The sequence below is a fragment of the Pseudophryne corroboree genome, chromosome 10, assembly GCF_028390025.1.
Source record: "Pseudophryne corroboree isolate aPseCor3 chromosome 10, aPseCor3.hap2, whole genome shotgun sequence".
Taxonomy (NCBI): Eukaryota; Metazoa; Chordata; class Amphibia; order Anura; family Myobatrachidae; genus Pseudophryne; species Pseudophryne corroboree.
Window position 1 is genome coordinate 49,034,456 of NC_086453.1, and position 20,859 is coordinate 49,055,314.

General features: G+C 46.0%; 1 protein-coding gene across 3 annotated transcripts in view; it reads left to right on the forward strand.

The window, feature by feature from the left end:
• GSK3A (glycogen synthase kinase 3 alpha) overlaps positions 1 to 19,661 on the forward strand; it is a 104,382-nt gene extending 84,721 nt beyond the window's left edge. The window contains exons 1-12 of one of the 3 annotated variants that reach the window (XR_010188548.1): positions 1,401 to 1,878; positions 3,927 to 4,114; positions 8,886 to 8,969; positions 9,509 to 9,619; positions 9,707 to 9,837; positions 9,981 to 10,087; positions 10,190 to 10,287; positions 15,244 to 15,339; positions 15,423 to 15,609; positions 15,723 to 15,791; positions 16,302 to 16,427; positions 19,518 to 19,661. Coding sequence is in view for 2 of the 3 variants with exons in the window: in XM_063942352.1 (XP_063798422.1) it covers positions 1,740 to 1,878; positions 3,927 to 4,114; positions 8,886 to 8,969; positions 9,509 to 9,619; positions 9,707 to 9,837; positions 9,981 to 10,087; positions 10,190 to 10,287; positions 15,244 to 15,339; positions 15,423 to 15,609; positions 15,723 to 15,791; positions 16,302 to 16,366 (1,275 nt within the window). In the remaining variant the exon portion in view is untranslated. Of the gene's footprint in view, positions 1 to 1,400; positions 1,879 to 3,926; positions 4,115 to 8,885; positions 8,970 to 9,508; positions 9,620 to 9,706; positions 9,838 to 9,980; positions 10,088 to 10,189; positions 10,288 to 15,243; positions 15,340 to 15,422; positions 15,610 to 15,722; positions 15,792 to 16,301 lie in introns of those variants that run through there. The other 2 variants (XM_063942352.1, XM_063942353.1) reach the window with 2 other exon arrangements.
• Positions 19,662 to 20,859: the final 1,198 nt, after the last annotated feature.

Genomic DNA, 20,859 nt, shown 5'->3' on the forward strand with positions numbered 1-20,859 from the left:
TATATAAAGTATAGACGGCACTCAAGGACTTTTAAAAGTATATTGTGAACAAAGTCACTAAATTTTGTGACTTGTTTACAATATATTTTATCATTTTAAAAGTCCGAGAGTGTTGTCCATTTTTTCTGTATATGTATAATGATGCAAATCACCCCAGCCCTCCTAGTGGTCACCTGCATCTCCCCTCTGGCAGGTGCTGATGGGTGGGGTGTCAGGTTAGGGGCGCTAGGCTGAAGATTTGCCTAGGGTGCAGCGAGACCTTGCACCGGCCTTGCCTGTTGGTGATGTCTGGCAGTGTTTGGGGTGACAGTTTGTATGACCCCCCTATTTGAATTTTGGACTATGCTGCAACTCCACCTCTGCAACTGCCACTGGCAAGGAAGTCCAGGAATAGAGCATTTTGTACCTAATAGAATGGGTCATGTAGGGGGGGGGGGGGTGTATGATACCTCCCAACATGACCCTCTCCAGGAGGGACAAAATACTCTGCTCCTGGACTTCCCTCTTAATTTATGATATCCATCACCTGTGCTGAAACACCTTTCTTATCCATTAACCTGTTAAAAACAGGTGCTGGCAATCATAAATTGAGAGAAATCCAGAAGCAGAGCATTTTGTCCCTCCTGGAGAGGGTCATGTTGGGAGGTATGTGGGTGTCATACGAATTTGGCCGGGCAAGATACTCGCCGGCAATTCAATCCCCTCAGTCTCCTCTTGCTCACCTAGGGCGAGGTGTAGGAGATCTTCTTCTAAAGGGATGCAGTCAAAATACCTGCTGTTGGGCTGTCTGTGGTCAGGAGACACTGTCTGAATCCTGGTTACCGCCGGTTATTCCCACTCAGTTTGTGGGTCCATGCCACCAACCAAGTAGCAATATGAGCCCACAAGGAGGCTTGCTGCCGACATTCCGTCTGTTGGTAAAATGTACCTTCTAAACAGGGCGAAAGAAGTTGCATTTAGCAGCCAGTCAGATTTTAGCTGTCATTTATCTTGTAGCATTCGAGTGGTTGCTATGAGCAACTGTTCCACAGTGCTTCAGATGGTTTGATTCCTCATCACCTCCCACTCAATCTGGTTAAGTGTTTTGGTTGTGGGTGTGTTTTTTTAATTTATTTTTTAATATATTTAAAACTATATTTCCCGCTTGTTCAGGCATTTCCGCCCACAGAAGCCATGGTGTCCATAGCAACGCCCTTACTGCACATGGCTGCTCAGATTAGAGTCCCCCCGGCCCTACTGTCCGCCTCACTTCCGCTTTCATTGTTGCGCTGAGGGGGAGTCACTGCTACGTCAAGAACCAGCTCGCCCTCCCCCCGCCCCGCTGCGTGCTGGGAATTGTAGTTTACACACTTCCGCCTTTGCCTCCCCAAACTATTACCGGCGTGCACTGCGGCTCCTGCTTCCGGCTTGCGTGGCGCCTCTGGGAGTTGTAGTCTCTCCCTACCGCTCGTGCACTCAAGATCCCAGCGTACTCAGCGCCGCAGCCTCGCCTACCCCCCATTCCCACCCCCACCTCGCTTGTCTACGCCACGGGCGCGGGGCATGTCGGATGTTGTAGTCTGGCGCTGGACGGCCTGTGATTGGCGGAGGCGGCTCCGGGGCAGGGGACGGACTCGCTTTCCCAGAGAGCCGCGCGGCGCGGCCTGGAGCAGCCCCGGGGACTGAGTGTGTGTGGCGGCCGCGGGGAGGGAGCCGCTGAGCCCGGCACCATTCAGCGCTTGTACGCCTCGCTCCTCAGCATGAGCGGCGCCAACCGGGCCCGGCCCGATTCCTTCGGTGACCAGGGTCAGGCTGGGGCTGCCAAGGGGCCCGTGACCGGGGGGGCCGCGGGGAGCGGTCCCTCTGTGCCCGTGGGCTTCAGCGCTATCAAGCTGGGCAGTGAGTACCTGGGGCCGGGGGACTGTGATCATGGCGGCCGGGGCGGGGTGTCGGAGGACCTGCAACCGATGGTGCTGGGTGTTACTGCCCATGCAGCAACCCCGGGGGGGAGGGGGGGCTAATTACCCCTCATGACTGTAGCCAGCTGGGGCTATTACCACAGGGTTACCCCAGGTGCCTAGTCTATAGCTCTGTGGCCATAATTAGGAGGCACTCCTGATCTTATTACTCTGGTTACATGTAATGTCTAGCCTATAGCTATGTATAAATGATATATTATATTACAGTCTCCCATATCCATAAGTATTCTGGGTTGTTCCGTATGTTGGAATAATTGCATACCATAATGAGAAATCTTGGGGATGGGACATAGTGCATACACAGAATGCTTTTATGTTTCATATCGCTTGTGCTCTAAAATAAATTACCATATATGGAATATTCTGGATATGGAAGACAGTACATAGTGTATATTATCATCTTTCTACCTCTGCGTTCACTTCCTTAGTCCCAGCAACTGGACTGGCGGAAGGGGTACTAGGTCCGCTGTTGAGCATAATATGGGGCAATAGATTCTGTATCTTGCTGATAGGTTTACGCCTTTGTCGCCTGAGGGCCACAACTGGCTGTCCCAGCCCCATCCTGTTTTTATGGTGAGGGTAGTTTGTCGTAGCTTGTATTCCTTGCTTTAAACACCCACTGATATTACCGATGGGTGACTGTGCGTTGAGTCTTACTACTGTGGTTACATGTAATGTCTAGCCTATATGAAGGTTAGATGGGATTCCCCAGGCCCTGGTTTGTAGTATGACAGAGAAGTGATTTTACAAGACTCATTGTTCTCTTGTTTCCCAGTAATCTTCTCTAAACTAGTTAAAAAAAAAATCCCATGATGGCAAGAGTGTGATATCTGTACAGTGGGTTAATTCAGGACATGATGGCAGTCCCTCCATCTTCTGGTTACACACCTTTTCATCATTGCTAAGTGCGAGACAAGTTATTTCAGTCTCAGATTTACACGGTCTCTTGGCCTGTAGTAGTTGAATTGGAAAAATTGTCTTAGATCAGGTATGCAATGTGTGGCTCTCCAGTTGCTGTGGAACAACACATCCCAGCATGCCATGTCACTGTTTTAGAATGCCCTTACAGCAAATCTTTGGCAGGGCATTCTGGGAGGTGTAGGTTAGCTGCTGCACGTTTCCTACCCTTAGGTTAGGTAAATTTGTGACAGCATTTTATCTGACAGTATGACACCCAGCAGATATCATTGGGCATATGCTGAGGTATTTTACTGTATATAAGGCCACGATATCAGTGTTCTTTGGGCAGAGGTAGTATAAACCAACCAATGCGGCCAACTTGGAGCTCGCAAATTATTGCATCTGTCGGACATGTTGGGCAATTTGGCATGTCCGACAGATTGATAATTTAAGGCCCGTCATGCAGATACTGTACAGTTATTTTATCAATTCTGGATAATTGTATAATGCAGTGGTTCCCAGACACGATCCTCAAGGCAGTCCAACAGTCCAGGTTTTAAGGATATCCATGCTTAAGTACAGGTGAGTTAATTAGTGCCTCAGTCAGTTTGATTATACCACTTGTGCACAAACAGGGATATCCCTAAAATCTGGACTGCTGGGGCGCATTGAGGACTGCATTGGAAACCACTAGTATAATGTATGACCAGCAGTTGTATGTGGTTGGAGACGGAAATATGATTTAAATAAACTTTTTATATGTGGTGTCGGCAAACTACTGCTGACCTGGCATTACTTGGTGTTAGAGTAAACAAGAAATATATTTGGGTTCAGCAGTTATAAAATGTATCTTTTGCCATTTTAAGGCTTGTATAGCTCCATATTATAGGCCCTATAGGGCAAACTAAACCGCTCTTGTGTGTGTTATACTGGTTAATACTGAATTGATCTTAAGATTTATTGTTAACAGCTAGGACAACTGCCCCCTGAATATTGGATGCATGTTATTTGCATCTGTAGACTTTTTTTTTTTTTTTTTTTAAATATATCCTTATTCTCTGTTCCTAGGAGACAATGGTAAAGTAACTACCGTAGTGGCCACTCCTGGTCAGGGGCCTGACCGTCCCCAGGAAGTGTCCTATACGGACATTAAAGTAATTGGCAATGGGTCCTTTGGTGTAGTGTACCAGGCGCGACTCGTGGACTGTGGGGAGATGGTGGCTATAAAGAAAGTGCTGCAGGACAAGAGATTTAAGGTAAGAAATGAGGGGGGGGGTTACACATTTATACAATAAGCTGCTCTCATTGCTCTTTTTTAGTTTTATGGGGTCAATTAAATTTTCCGACCGCTGAAAAGTGCCAGGAATTAGCTCCTGGCGCTATTCAATTCAGTGCGATGTGATTCTTAATTGTCGTGAATCCCTCTCGCAGAAATCTGACAAAAGTGCTGACGCAAGGCTGATTCTGTCGGGAATCAGCGTCGCGCTGGGCAGTTAAGTCGGAGAATGCCCTTTCTCCCGACAAATCAACCTGTTAAGTCCGGGAGAAGAGGCATTCGCCGACTTAACATGGACAGAATTGAATAGCGCCGGGAATTAGCTCCCGTCGCTATTCAATTGAATTGACCCCTATGAGGTGATAATGGCAGTAACTATACTGAGTAGTTGGCAGCTATGCACAGTTCTGTCTTTGTGGTACTTTTCGTTATAGCACGTCGTTTAACGTGATGCAGAAAAGTTTCAGTGCAAGAATATACTGCAGTAGTTCTTTCCTCCTGGACAAGGCTGCTTCATGTCTGTTCTGCTATTGGAAGCATCACATTACAGTTGTTTGTACTATGATGTCTGATGGGGTAAGTTTAGTAGGTTGTTAAATCTGTTCCAGCAAACGGGCAATATCCACAGAGAGGTTTATTACCGAGGGACCGACGACCTGCCATTCATGTTCTGTAGATTAGTGACATAACCGGTTGTTATGCTGAAAGCAAGAGGAATTGTTCAATGCAAAACAATGATCCTTTTATGCTGAAGCCATGTTGTAACCTCCTTAATAAAAGTGCTCGCAAACAAATGCAGCCTGAGAACCTAAGCAGTTATTACATATATGATGCCGGCTTGTGTATGGTTCTCAGACCCCGGTGTTATGCAGGCATTGTTATTGTCATGTGAGGAATGGTGGACCTTCTTAGTGTGACTTACTATATTAAGGTGGATCTCCAGGTCCAGCGTCAAGTCTGTGAATGACACCAGAACAAAATATGCACCTGTGTGATCTGCACTTTTTACAGAGTTCAGTTTCCTGGTGGTGCTTTTTCCTTGCAACTACGGCTGCAATTCTTCTCCACCAATGTAAAGCAGGGATCACGCTTATTTGCTATAGTGCGTATTTGTGCTATAGGAGGTGAAGAACTGTTTACCAAAATTAGCGGGTCTCACAGGATACGCTACAGCCAGTAGGATAAGGGGCTCGTTGTCTACCCCCCAGCAGTTCCTGTCTGCACAGTGGACCACTCATCAGGGGAGGAGGAAACCAGTTTTGGTGCCCACACTTCACCTTCTGTGTTCCGGCCTCTGTTTTGGGATTATAGTTTACCATTTGCGGAAATGAGAACCACAAGAGGGGCCTTTCAGCGCAAAAATGCAGGGAGGGGTGAGGAGGCACCCTGAAAATAGTGTACAGCAAATGACATGGTGTTGGAGGCTTGATCACTATTGTAATGCACTGCAGGGGCTACTATGGGGTGGGGTGTACTGCAGGGGGCCGAGATGGATGGGGCAGATAGCTATTACCTGGGCATGTGCGTTGTCTGAACGTGTCTCACTCCACAGCACGCACTGCCATAGTATTCTCGGTTTTTTTTCTGGGGGCACTTGCACGCCACTTTCTGTGCCACCCAGTCTCGCTTTGTCTTATTACAGGGACTAGCAGGCTGCAATAATATCAGTTCTATGTGTATAGATGTGGTGGACCTGGGGGGCAGTTTAGGGGCATGTTGAGTGGTCAGTGGTTCATTTAAGGGGCTTCTGTTCTGTAACCTGGGCTCCTGCCTCCACGTCCCCATTTGTTACACTTCCACATTCAAGTATGCTTCATGGGTTTAAGGTCCTACCTGTCATAGTGGCCCTCCTGCTCTACCAGGGGTTTCCATCAGGTCCAGGAAACCAACAGTCTGTCTTCAAGTAGTTGTTCAATCGCTAAAAAGCCTAGGCTGGATTATAAACAGGTCCATACCGTTCTTGTTCCTGTTCTGCATGACTTCCTCAGAACCATGTACACTCTGGTATTCAGTCTCCACCTGGGTAACATTCATGCTACTTCATCTGTGTGGTTAGGATGGTTATAAATGGCTTGTCATGGGCTCTCTGTGCAAACCCTTCTGTTGCATTCCTCAAATGTCTCGCTGTCATCTCTAGAGTGTTTGTCTTCTGTAACCATCTCCCTCTTGTTTATGGAGGAGGGGTGTTACCTGACTTTGCTTGTGGCTAAACTACCGATCACCATCCACTCTCCATGTATTTTTTTTTTTTTTTTTGTCATTTGATATACACAAATATGCTTAAATCAGGAATGAGACTACAAAATTAACCTACATAGAGGTCAAAACGTACAGCATTATGTAACTTAAAGTATCCCCAAACAAATATTAGACATGGGGAAGTGAGCTAGGTAGTGGCTAAACAGAAAGTAGAAAGATGTATCTTAAACATTCCAGCAGGCAACATAGCTTTAAAGAGATGTGTTCTAAAACGTCAGCTCATCCATTTTTGAGAGGTAGAAAGGGAAAAAGGAGGAGAGATGGGAGTAAAAAAAGTGTGTAGTGGCCGCCTGCAAGGAGAAGTAGAGGAGTGGTGGGAAGGAGGAAATTGGTTTCGGCTCAACTGGAATCATTCAAAAATTCTTGCCCAAATGAGATTTAGGAGTACACCAAGCCCACATGGGGAAACTGGGAAAATGCAAGTGTTAGAGGAGCCGTGCAGGATGCTAATAATTTATTCCATAGCACTTATGTGCCATACTTTTCTAGAATTTGTCGTATATGAGCTCTTGTGTATGGTTTGTTTCCAGTTTGCTGACAGGTGGCCGCTGGGAGGATAGGGGGAATTAGTCTTACGAGGCACACTAAGTAGGCTCCCGACGGAGCAATTTAATACAGTGGGGTTAGCGCATATAGCAGCTAAACCCATCAAAAGTCATTGTTAAGGCGCCCAGAGAAGCTTGCGCACACTTCTGCTCGTCACCATGTTTGCTGCGGCATGTGCACCCAAACGGAGCAACAATTGGATTGCTCGGTGCATGGCGCCCATTGTTAACAGCCACCAGGAGAACAATTGAAGGGCCCCCGTTGTGTCAGATTTATATTGACTGGTGGCATATGGGGTGCTCAGAGGTATGGGGAGATATTGATTCCTACAATAGTATGAGTTGGGCATGTCTCGGGCAGCTTCACCATGTAGTCAACTAAACATCTCCAGCATAAGTTAGAGATCTCTGAATTTCTTTTGTTCAGTCTGGATGGAACATAGTACCACCTATAAGGAAGTTTGTAAGCCTTTTGTTGGATTGGTATAGAAATGGAGCTGATTGCTACATTAGTGCATGTATCTTCCCAAATGTCTGCATCAAGGGCCTTTCCCCGGTCAGCCTCCCATACCAATTCATATGGATCTGATTTAAACCCCTGGAGTTCTGCGTACAAAGTGGAGACAGATTCCTTTGGTGACCACACCCACTCAGGTTTAACGATTCACATGCAGCGAGATGTCTGTCAATCTGCTTTTGACCAACAAATTAAAATACAGAATCGGAAAATATATATATATTATACTTTAAAAGGGAGTAGAGTAAGTCGCCTGAACATTTTGCAAGCGTGGGAAATCCGCTAGGGATAGCCAGGGTCTGAATACAGATTACACCTGGGAAGGAAATTGGTATTATGGAAAGTGGCACAGCTAGGAAGCAAGGTCCCAGATATCTAGAGTATCTCAGGTGACGAGATGGTGCGGCATGGCTAGAATGTGCCCATGAGAGAGGAAACCTATTCCACCCTCTACGCTCCTGCCTCAACTGGCATCCACACGCTCTGTTTCTGTCAGGCTCCTGCATCCCCTTAATGTGTGACTTGTCGTGGATCCTTGCCGCCGAGGGTTCTCTCAGCACAGCTTCGAGTGGGTTTTTGTAAATGCAGTTCAACTGCAACCGATATCAAGAAGCATTCATTAACAAAAGCATATGCAGTTGCCGATCAGCCAGTGTAGTCTGGTGCTTTTGAACAGGGCAGTCTTGCCTTTGATCTAGTGGTTGTGACCCACACAGTATAATGAACGACTGCCCAGATTCGGGTATCCCCAGAATGACACTGCGGTGGTATAATGGTTGGCTGTTCTACAGCGAAGGAGCTTTGTTGAGTGTTGGACTGATGGAGTACAGCTCAATCCTGCTCAAGCCTGTTAAACATGACCGTTTTAATTCAGTCTAGTTTAACATGTCCTTGTGGGTAGGGGAAAATAGAGCAGTTGGAGACTTTAAAATAGGTTCTATGGGTATCGCGGGTCAGTCTTGAGGGGACCAATAACCCCATGGCATCATATCATGAGGCACAGGCTGTGTAAATGCAATTTACAGTTGCTAAGTATGATAAGCCTTTATAAGTCCCGGCCGCAATCGCACCCGCCTGAGTATTCTAATGTTACTACCGACATCACAAGTTCATAAAGAGATCCGTTTGGGCACCCATTATTTCAGTCGGGTTTAGGAGCTTTGCATGCTTAAACCCAACTGTAATGGGCGCGATAACGGGGGGCATTTTGAATATCGCCATTCTGTCTCCTGTCACTTTAGACGGGAGATAGGGGGTGCGATAAGATTTGAATCCCCCACCCCCAGGAGTTCCTTGAAGGCCACCTATAGCCCATTAATAAGTTAATGCTTCATTGTGAGCACTCGTGTTGAAGGTTTTCCATGTGTGTGGGTGTTTTTTGTTTATTTTTGTGCATGGTCTTACACAATTATTTTCCCTTTTTATTCCAGAATCGTGAACTTCAGATCATGCGTAGGCTGGATCATTGTAACATTGTGCGTCTACGATATTTCTTCTACTCCAGCGGAGAGAAGGTCAGACTGTCCTGTGCACCTCAATGCTAATGTACTATTCCTAATGTGCTGACCATGGGCCAAATGTAATATAGTGAGTGTTTCAAAAAGTGAGAGATTTGGTAAGGTTTTGCAGCTTTGTTTTGTTTTTTTTAAAGTGGCAATCATTTACACAGCAAGATCAACCTAGTTTTGCAGTGTAAATTGCCACTTTAAAAAAAAAACTGCAAAACCTAACCAAATCTCTCTCTCTTTCTGAAACTCTCATTCTATTACATTTGGCCCCATGTGTTTGTTACCACTCATATCTTCATTGCTATACAACCCTACAGCTTTTCTTGATTTGACGATGTACTAATCCATAGAAAGAAAAACGAGCATATTGGCTCCTAACTATTTCTTAAAACATGGCCTGTAACGCGGCTGATTGGTAATTTTATCTCTGCAAGGCTTGGTATATTTGCCCCTTAATGCTGTAATATTTCTGCTAATAATATTGCTACTATAGGACGCCCTTTTTAATTCAATGTATTATATTTTTATTTTCTATTTATATTCAGAAGGATGAGGTCTATTTAAACTTGGTCCTGGATTTTGTCCCGGAAACAGTCTATCGTGTTGCTCGGCACTTTGCAAAAGCCAAATCCACGCTGCCGTCCATCTATGTGAAGGTGAGAAGGGTCTGTAAGTGGTCTTGTGATCGCTGGGGGAGTTTGGCAGGGTTTTCAGATGGTTGAACAGGTGTGTTTCCTTTATAGGTGTACATGTATCAGCTATTCCGAAGTCTTGCTTATATCCATTCTCAAGGCGTCTGCCACAGGGATATCAAGCCACAGAACCTACTGGTTGATCCAGACACAGCGGTCCTTAAACTATGTGACTTTGGCAGGTATGTCCAAGCTGTCTTAGGGGTCCCGTCATCACCAGATCTCCTCCTGTATATTGTACTACTTGACTGTCTGAATTTGGAGTATGTGTCTGTAAAATGAACTGTGCTGCTTTTCAGTCTAAATAAAATTACTTGTTTTACAGCGCAAAACAACTGGTACGTGGGGAGCCGAATGTGTCCTATATCTGTTCCCGCTATTACAGAGCACCGGAGCTTATATTTGGAGCTACAGATTACACTGCGAACATTGGTACGTTGGTAGTGCTTGTTGGAGTGCTTGTGTTTATGGGACGTTTAATTTTTAGCTGGCGGTATCCCTTTTTATCCATTTTGTGCATTTTCTCTGCTTCAGACATATGGTCGGCGGGCTGCGTCCTTGCAGAACTACTCTTGGGTCAGCCCATATTCCCTGGGGACAGTGGAGTGGACCAGTTGGTGGAGATCATTAAGGTGCGTTTGCATTTTTAGCTTTTCCCATGAGCACCTGAGGGATGGCGTTGGAAAATGGAAACAGAAATGGACTTATGCGAAAGGTGTTTACTGTCTTTGCACTGAGGATTTCAGCATGATGGATAGTTGTACGAGTTACGCTTGCTGAGTTATAATGAGGTAGTAGGTTCTATGGAAAATTTCTCTAGCATCCATAAGGGATATTGGGGAATTAGTACGATGGGTATAGACGCGGTCCAAAGGAGCCAGTGCACTTTAAATTTCTACAACTGGGTGTGCTGGCTCCTCCCCTCTATGCCCCCTCCCACAGGCAGTTCAGAAAAAAGTGCCCTCAGGAGAGGATGCATATCTCTGCAGCTCAAGAGCGTTTTCTTCAGTTTCTTTCAAAACTTTTTTTTAATTTTCTATATGCTGTTTGGGCAACAGCATACTTGCACCGTGGGAGTTAGGGGGGCGGGGGGGTGTTTACCTGTCTCTTCAGACGTCAGAGCCGCTTCTCCGCTGCAGGACCACCATCTTGAGAGGTTGTTGTACAGTGGGGCACTGTGCCTTAGCAGTCACAATCGCAGCACGCTGCACACCCCTAACATTGCTTGAATGTGACAAGGGTGTTGAGTACAAACCTGGGGCCCCACTAGGGTGGTCCCCCGGTTCTTGGTGCGGCACAAACGCAGGGGCGGCATACTCTACCCTCTAGGGGGAGAACCCACTATAGCCCCTCTGTGTACATTGGCAGCAGTAGTGAAAACTAACACTTCTGTGGTGTTTTTACACTTATATGGAGACTTTGCCAGTATAAAGATCTAAGAAGCTCCGGTGCCATTACAGGAGGTGGAGCTTCCTCAGAGCGGGACCAGCAGCGTTTTGGCGCCTTCCTCTGCTTACAGCTGCAGCAGCAGGCACACACAGCTCCTCCAGACACTCAGGGTACGCAGGAAAACTGGTACAGGGGTGTAGCAAAGGGGGAGAGCCGCTATTGTACACAATCTGTGTCCTGAAAAGGACGAAAACTCCGGTGCTACACCGTGATATAACAGCTTGCAGTCTCACTGGGGCTGTTTAGCTTGGGTGTGCTGTTCCCTTCTCTGTCTCCCTCTCGCATACAGTAAGGGCAGGCTTGCTATTATATTACTTGTGTATGTAAGTGTTTACTCTAAACATGGTAAAACACCAGTTATGCTGTTTGTCACACCAGATTCTCTCCCTCTACATCTGGTTCCATATCATGGAACAATGCAGCCAGTCCTCACAACTAAGTGAGGGGGCTGGGGGGGAGGGTCAAAAGCCTTCCTAGCTAGGTGGCATAAAATCCATGATGTCAGATATGCTCACTGCTAGTACTCAAAAAAAACTCAACCACCGCACAGGCTGTTGCAGACCTAGCTGCAAGGGCAGATGTTCAGCAGCCCCACCCCCTCTCTAGATCAGGACCACAAAAACGTTTTTTGCACACTTTCGCATTTCCTCCTGAAGGCAGTAAAATCTGGGAAGAACCCTCGGCCGTAGACTTATCGATCTCTCGCCTATGTAAAAAGGCGGTACTGCCAGCTCCGGGCTCCTTTACCATAAAGGACCCTGGGGAAAGAAAAATAGAGACTACACTGAAGTCTATCTATACAGCGGCTGGTATATCACAAAGACCGGTCATAGTGAATTGCTGGATGACTCATGACATTTGTACGTGGGCTACTCAAATTCAAGAAGGCCTCTCAGGGGGGTATGTCCCTGGTCACTACGGTGGCTCTCCTAAAACACATTCAAGACACTGCACGCGTCCTGTGTGACTCTCTCAGGGAGATAGGCAATATTAATGCTAGGACCACTGCTATGGCAGTGTCGGTGCGCAGAGCTTTGTGGTTGCATCACTGGATAGTGGACGCAGAGTCCAAACGCAGTGTAGGGTCTTCCTTTTTCAGGTGATTGGCTCTTCGGGGTTGAATTGGATATGTGGATTTCTAAAGTTACTGCGGGGAAATCCACGTTTCTCCCCTCTGAGACCCCGCCGGCTAGACGTCTCTACCCGGGGCCGTCTGCCCAGACCTTTCGGTCTAACAGATTTAGATCTAGGGCCCCAGAGGTGCCTCCAATGCAGCTAGAGGCACCAATGAGTGGTATGACGAGAAAACCAGCAACCACAGAGCACCAGTTCAACTTCCACTAAGGCCCCAGCACGACTGTGCCCACCCACCCCAAGGGGATTTTGAGGTGGGAGCTCGGCTGCGTCACTTCAGCCGCATCCGGAAAGCTCCTACCAGGATATCTGGGCAAAAGATGTAATTTCTCAGGGCTACAAGCTGGAGTTCCACGGCGCTCCTCCCCAATGATTTTTCAAATCAAGCTTACCAGCTTTGGAGCATATGTGGGTTACGCTGCAACAGGCTGTCCTAAAATTGGTCCCGTACCAAGTCATTGTTCCCCCCCCCCCCCCTTCCCCCAAGCTAAAATCCTTGAACCCTTACCTAAAGGTTTTCAAGGTCCAGATGGAATCCTTGCGAGCGGTGGTTGCGGGCCTGGAGGAACAGGAGTTCATGGTCTCACTGGATATAAAGAACGCCTATCTCCATATTTCGAATTGTCCACCTCATCAGGCTTATCTGCAGTTTGCCCTGCTGAATGATCGCTACCGGTTCCAGGCGCTACCCTTCGGCCTGTCCACAGCTCCGAGGGTGTTCATGAAGGTGATGGACGGAGATGATGTTCCAACTCTGGGTCCTGGGGGTGAATATTGTGTCTCTTATCTATACGATCTCTTGATAAAGGCGAGATCCAGGGAGCTTTTTTTGCTCCATATAGACCACACTCTCCAACTTCTGTCACACCATGGGTGGTTCCTCAATTTACAGAAGTCTCACCTGGAGCCAACTCAGCAGCTCCTGTTCCTGGGAATGTTGCTGGATACTGTTGCCCAGAAAGTGTTCCTCCCGTAGGACAAAGCGAGAACACTCTAGGACACAGGTTCTCAAACTCGGTCCTCAGGACCCCACACAGTGCATGTTTTGCAGGTCTCCTCACAGAATCACAAGTAAAATAATTTGCTCCACCTGTGGACCTTTTAAAATGTGTCTGTGAGTAATTAATACACCTGTGCACCTGCTGGGTTACCTGCAAAACATGCACTGTGTGGGGTCCTGAGGACCGAGTTTGAGAACCACTGCTCTAGGAGATGGTTTGAATGGTTCTACGGCCTACTCGATTATCCATCCATCTTTGCATAAGATTGTTGGGGAAAATGGTAGCCTCATAGGAGGTGATCCAGTATGGAAGATTCCATGCTAGAACATTTCAATTGGATCTCCTGAGCAAGTGGTCCGGATCACATCTTCAAATGCACCGGATAATACAGTTGTCACCTTAGGCCAGGATTTCCCTCCTGTGGTGGCTTCCGTCCTCAAACCTACTGGAAGGTCGAAGTTTCGGGATTCAGGATTGGGTTCTCCTCACGACAGATGCAAGTCTGAGAGGATGGGGAGCTGTCACCCAGGTGGTTCATTACCAGGGCAGGTGGTCAGCACACAAAGCCCTACTTCTGATCAATATTCTGTAACTTCGGGCGATCTACAGTGCTCTGCTTCAGACCTCTCCTCTACTCAGGGATCATGCAATCCAAGTTCAGTCGGACAATGCCTTTTACAAGGACAGAGTGGAGCTCAGGACTAGGCAGCAGTTCCTGCTGAAAGTAGTCTCTGCATTCCACTTGAATCAACCTATTGTGCTATCGTCAAGTTCTGGCACTTCTCCTCCGGAGGCATTGGATGCTGTGCGAGCCTTGAAGATCTATAACAGGCCTGGCCAACCTGTGGCTCTCCAGATGTTGTGAAACTACACATCCCAGCATTCTCGGCCACAGTTTTAGCATTCCCTAATAGCAAAACTGTGGCAAGGCATGATGGGACTTGTAGTTTTACAACAGCTGGAGAGCCACATGTTGGCCAGGCCTGATCTATATCAAGAGGACGGCTCGGGTCCGCGTTTGCTTCGGCTTACCATCCAACAGTCCTGTGTGTCTGCAGCCCACAGTCTCTGGAGGCCCACTCTACAAGATCAATGGGGTCTTCCTGGGGGGCTGCCCGTGGAGTCTCAGCCTTGCAACTATGCCAAGTTGCTACCTGGTTGGGGTAGAACACCTTTGTGAAATTCTACAGGTTTGATACCCAGTTTGGGCAGGTGGTGCTGCAGACGTCTCCGCACATTCCCGCCCTTTCTGAAAGTTTTGGGATGTCCCCATCGTACTAATTCCCCAATATCTCTTGTGGATGCTAGAGAAAATAGGATTTTAATTACCTACTGGTAAATCCTTTTCTCGTAGTCCATAAGGGATATTGGGCGCCCGTTGACTTTTTTTCTGCTGATTTTCTCTTATGTGAGTACCTGTTCAGCTGTTGCTGGTCGTTTTATGAAGTTGGTGTGTGACTCTCACCACACCTTGTTTTGTTCCTTCTCAAGTATGTCCATTCTCCTTCGGGCACTTTTACTTATAACTGACTGTGGGAGGGGTCATAGAGGGGAGGAGCCAGCACACCCAGTTGAATAAATTTAAAGTGCACCAGTTCCTTTGGACTCCATCTATACCCATCGTACTAATTCCCCAATATCCCTTATGGACTACAAGAAAATAATTTTACAGGTAGGTAATTTAAAATCCTATTTGCCTATAAGCCATTTTGAACAGTTTGTTTTAGGAGCAATATTTATCCAGATCCACTGGCAAAGCCAGTTAAGCGTTTGATTAGTTGAGCCTTATCTGGTTGACCGATGTTCACAATCTGGCACAGTGCATCAATCCCATCTGGGATGTCACACCACTTACCTACATGTGCATCCAAAGTGTATCTTGTTACTTATGCAGGGTTGTAGGTCCCACTCTTCTCACGTCTCAGAGAGGCATTTATGTAGCATGCAAATGGGGTTACTAGGACTTGATTTGGGCTGGAAATCTCATTGACTTGGTCTCTACAGGTTTTAGGAACTCCCACAAGGGAACAAATCCGAGAGATGAATCCTAATTATACAGAGTTCAAATTCCCCCAAATCAAAGCACACCCCTGGACAAAGGTAAGTGACAAAGGCTTGTTCAAGTCGTGGTACAGCTTTAAAACTGCTGCAGCCTCACGGTGTCCATTCCTCCTGCCATTCAGGTCTTTAAACCCCGTACCTCTCCTGAAGCCATTACATTGTGCAGCCGACTTTTGGAGTACACTCCAGACACTCGTCTCTCCCCTCTACAAGCCTGTGCACACTCCTTCTTTGATGAACTCCGCGACCCCAACACACGTCTCCCGAGCGGCAGGGAATTACCTCCCATCTTCAATTTCAGTTCTGTAGGTGAGAGTTTGGTGCAGAGACTCTTTCACAATGCAAATCTTCGTGTGTGTGTGCGCTAGATTAATCGGTTTTAAGTGTGTGTTAGCAGGAAACCTTTTCTTTTTTGCTTGCAGAACTCTCCATTCAGCCGTCGCTGAACACCGTCCTCATACCTAACCATTTGCAGCAGTCTCATTTGCACGGTAGGTGTCTAGGGGAAATGTTGGGGAAAAAACCTTTTAGCTTCCAGAATACAATTAGAACTTGGGCTTGGGGATATTGTGGGATCCACTGTTATGTATTCAGTATTGCGGCAGAATGCCTGTGGGGTAGACTTGCCATGTTGTTTTAAACTGTAGATTATATTGACATGACTGGTATTTAAAGATGACACAATCTTGGCTAAAGAACTACTAAAAATGCAATATAGCCTATAACTTAAAGACCAACCAATTGGTCAGATGTAGTAAGCCTGGAGAAGGCATAAAGAAGTGATAAGTGCAAGGTGAGAACGTAGCAGCCAATCAGCTCATACCTGTCAATTTACATATTGGAGCTGATTGGCTGGCACGTTATCACTACTTTATGCCTTCTCCAAGCTTAATACATCTGCCCCAATGTTCTTATTTCCTATACTACAGTAGGTCCTGATGCTGAGCCTTTTGCAGTGGAGCATTTTTTTTTGATCATTGATATTTGCGATCTCTCAATAGGTGAGGGGCGACCTGGATCAGACAGACTTAAATCCAGCGATGTGGCAGATCTCAGCACTTCCTGAGGACCCATGCCCTTTTTTCATCCGGGCTCCTCTCCTGTTTCCCAGCTGGCATCTGACACTGGTGTGTGTGTGAGATGAGCTTGGTTCATGGGCATCACTCCATTTTCCCATTTTCAGCTCCAGTCACTGACTTTTGATGATCGTTTACAATGTGGTCATCGGCAAAGGGGTTTTAATCGTCCCCTACCCAGCAAATATTTTGTCTTTCAAAAGTCATGGATCCCCTTCTTAACTGCACATAAGCCAATGCCTGTAACACTGTAGAGAGCTGCTCCGGAGAACGTCAGAAGTTTGGGTAAAGAGGCGTCACGGGAACATCTGCCTCTCATCTGATTAGGGGGGCCCCCTGCCAGAGGGCGGAGTGTAGGGACAATCAATTATTCCCTAAAAGGTTATTAGCCAATGTTTTGAGATCATGTTGGAAAGTGTTTGAACTGGGCAGAGGCACACTATCTGTAGAACTTTTTTTTTTTTTGTACATTTCCCACCACACCTAAAATTCTTCCCATGTCAATGTTACGAAATTGAACAGCTCTTCTACAATGGTCCCTCAAGTTCCTTATTGCTGAGGTATGAGATAATGGAGTCCTGTAATGTAGCTGTATAGGCATTGCTTGTCTGTGTATGTCAGTGATCCCTCCCCGTGTACCAGATAGAGTTTGATCTGTAAAACTGCAGAATCCTTGACACTGCTGCTCTTTCTGGGGGTGGTGTCTATGGGTTAAGAGTATGAATCTGCTTGTACAGGGGGCAACCTCTGTTTATGTTTTGTAGCACTGACTACTGCAGCAACCACCTGTTACTGCACTATAGGATTTCATTATGCAGCACCTATCCTGCAGCAAGTATAGGTGGATCTTTAATAAAGCTGCCCGCTTGTGCTAGGTAAACCCTAGTTTAGCTCTTTCAGTGTATTGGTCCACAGCGTGAGGTATGGCTAAGTTTTGCAAGATCATTGGGGGTCGGAGTCTGGATGGGTGTCCTACTCTGTTAACGGCTGTATAGCTGAAAGAGCTATTAGCTTGAGGCTCCTGGGTACTTTGGTACTGTCCAAGGTAACACCTATGTTACACTCTGCAAGTTGGTTCAGTCCTCTTGACTTTCAGTTGACACAATCCTTGCTGAGGTAATTTTAAAATGTCTTTTAGAAGCAGGCAGGGCATGCTGAAATCTGTAGTTCTAGTACAGCTTGAATCGCTGTATTCGCTCCACTACTTATAGACGCTTTCTTTTGTACCTTGGCGTTGGATCAGGGTTTTTTTTTTTATCCACTAGAGTTTTTAAAGCTGTCACCACAACTGCCGGCTACACTGAGAAGTGATGGAACTGTAATAGTCTTAATTAGTGGTAATGTAGCAGATCTGTGTATTAGAACTTCTAGATAAACACACTCCATTGTTTTGAGGGTTTATCCCCCAGCAGTGTGCTATCAAAGTAATCCATCGAAGGCACTATTCCCTTGTTCCTTGCCTGGCTTCTATTTTTTACTAGTTTTAATTATAACCTATATCTTACCTGTAATGTTTTATCTTTGTAGAAAGTATATAAATGATACCACTCCTGAAACAATCCGTAACTAGTTCCTCCAGTTAGGATGCATTGAGCTTGCGGTTGTTAGACCACAGCAGTGTGATGTGCAGCTGCAATGTGCCGTCTTAGTGGTGGTAGGGTACCATTGTATCACTGCGCTCAAGAGAGCATTTTAGTAAAGTTGTAACAAAAAAAAACAAACAAAAAACTTTTAAAGCGACATGAAAACTTGTATTACCCAATGAGAGAAGAGATTAATCTGACCTCCTTCTGGTTTAAGAGCTTTAGTTTTGTCTTGGGGCTTCTTCTTCTTTTTTTTTTTTTTTTGTTTTTTTTTTTGTTTAAATATGTGAAATGTTTTTAGCTCCTGATGAGATGTGCTGATAATGTGGGATGCCTGTCTTTGGTTTTGGAGGGTAGGGGGGCGCATACCTGCAAGAATCCAGGCCATGTGTCATAATCTTGTCTGCTAAGGGTTTCTTCACAGACCACATCAGTTGGTATGCTGAAGTTCGTATTGTGTACTGTATGACTTTTTAAGGCCTGGTTAGTATCTGGGAAACATGGCCTCCTTTTCTTTCTCCGGCACGATCACTTCAGACCTATTTTAAGATCCATATTACCACCGCATGAATTGGAGCTCATTGTTCCCTATGGGAAGTGGACTTTCTAGAAACAGACTGTTACCAAACAGCTGATGGATAATGGATTTAAGCGACTATGCAGGTAGTGCCTGCAGCGCATTATCCATGGTGTAATGTTCTGTTTGCATGAAATAAGCCACTTCACATAATACTCACTTAGGGTTATGGAACACTGGACAGGCATCTGGTCTGCTTTCCTTACCTTTTGTTCCTCCCTACTAGTTCTTTGTGTTGCACTGAAGATCCCTGGCAACCTTTTAGGATATGGGATCAAAAAAAATTTTTTTTTTATTACCCGTTGCCTATATACAGTAGATTTTGTGGGTCGAACCAATACGCAGGCTGTCGGCTCACTAGGAACTAGTGACATAACCTGGGCAAAGGGCTCCTCCTTTTTTAGGCCTTCCTGAATGCTGATGGGTTTTTAGGTATTGATTAACCCTACAAAATAGTTGCCTCTGCATAATCCCCCGTGCAAGAGTTCCCACTTTAAAGCAGGTGACTCTATTGCAGCCAGTTTCCTTGTGTGTAATTGGAGCAGTGAGGATTGTTAGGCTTGCTGCAGTTACTCATTAAATCTGGATTTTCTGCTAACTTGGCTGCTTGTCCTGGCAGCAGTTACCACCCAGACTTGCTCATTCACCCATTCTTTCCGTTTTTTTGTTTTCCAACCTCTGTGGGTCAAGTTTGGAATATATATATATACGCCCTGCCTTTATTTTCTTGTAAATATATATATTTTCCTCGTACTACAGATTCTTGTACCTGAGAATATGTAGCAATTGATTTCTTTGTAAATATGTTCATTTTGTTTTATTTTTTTATTTTATTTCTTAAATGATAATGTTGAGTCCACCTTGATTTCTCCCTCCCCTGTCTTCCTGATCTCCTCCTCCTCCCTACCCACCCACTTTTATTTTCATTTTTTTTTTTTTTTTTTTTTTTTGGTCCCTTCCCTCTTTTATTCCTGTTTTTAGAATCAAGACGTGAATACTGTATTGTTGTAGAAGCAAAACAAAAGCCAGGATGTAGTTTGATAGAAGCCCGGCCTCCTGTCTCTGGGCTGCTGTGGTTTCTGGAAATGTACAGCAATCTTCAATAAATTATTGGCATGAAGAAAACCATGTGTTTAATCATTTTCTTTTGGATGTTGATTGCAAATTGTATTCATTATTGCTGATCTGTGGTTTTTCAGATAAATTTCTGGTCAACAGAATTCACAATATAATTTGTAGTCTTGAAGTTGGTTGTCTTGCTTCAAATGTTTATTTACAGTCACGTTATACAGGAAAGACGGTAAAAACATGTAATAGGTTATTAGGGAGTTTCTAATAGAATTGTATGAATTTTATTTTAGCATAGGTACTTATACTGAAAATATGATGTCAAGGCAATCTAGCAAAAGTGTACATTGTTACCCTAAAGAGTGAGACTGGTACTAGGTTCAACAAGTTGTAATTATCCTCCTAATACTAATAATGGTGGTACTAGTGGGATTGCTTGATTACAAAGCATCATTTCTGCAGCGGGATAGACTGGGATTCCACATGGAATACATTGGGGTGTAGAGTTGGATCTTGATCCGAGGCACCAACAGGCTAAAGCTTTGACTGTTCCCAGGATGCACTACATGGCCTTCTCTATAACCCCGCCTCCGTGCCCAGGAGCTCAGTTTGTAAGTCGGTGCCTGCGTAGCAGGTCACGTAACAGGCGGGGTTGTGCTAGGCAGCCCTGAAAAGAGCTTTTTAGAAGACTTCAAGGGCCGCAGCACTTTCTATGTCATTATGACATGCTGTGCTGCGGCTTCATCACCTCCCTAGCAGCGCCGTATTCCCGTGTACTTGCAGCAGAGGCGCACCGGTTCACAGGCACAACGCTGCTGGCGCTCTCTAGGATCGCGTTGCTGCATATCAGGGAGGAGGTAAGAGGGTGGGACCCTCCGGTAAATTGCAGTCCTAGGAAATGGGCCACGCTGCTGGCATGGACACTGTACTGCACAGGGACCCCACTATATCCACCAGGGCAGGGAGCACAGGTCGGATTTTAATAAATCCGTTTCACATAGGCTCCACAGTACCCGGTGGTGAGGACCAGCATAGGGGATAAGGTGCTGACCTGTAGCCCCTCCCCCAGCTCCGGGCACCATCTACTGCTGGTGTTCCCGCCCTGGAGCTGCATTTCTCTCTCACTCACTCCCTGACAAATTTTGGCGCCATCTTTATACAAGTAGCTGCGGCTGATCTCTGGGACTGCAGGGCTCTGTCTCCTCTGTAAATCCTCCTGCCTCATCAGCGCTGTCATCTAAGTATTCTACAAGAC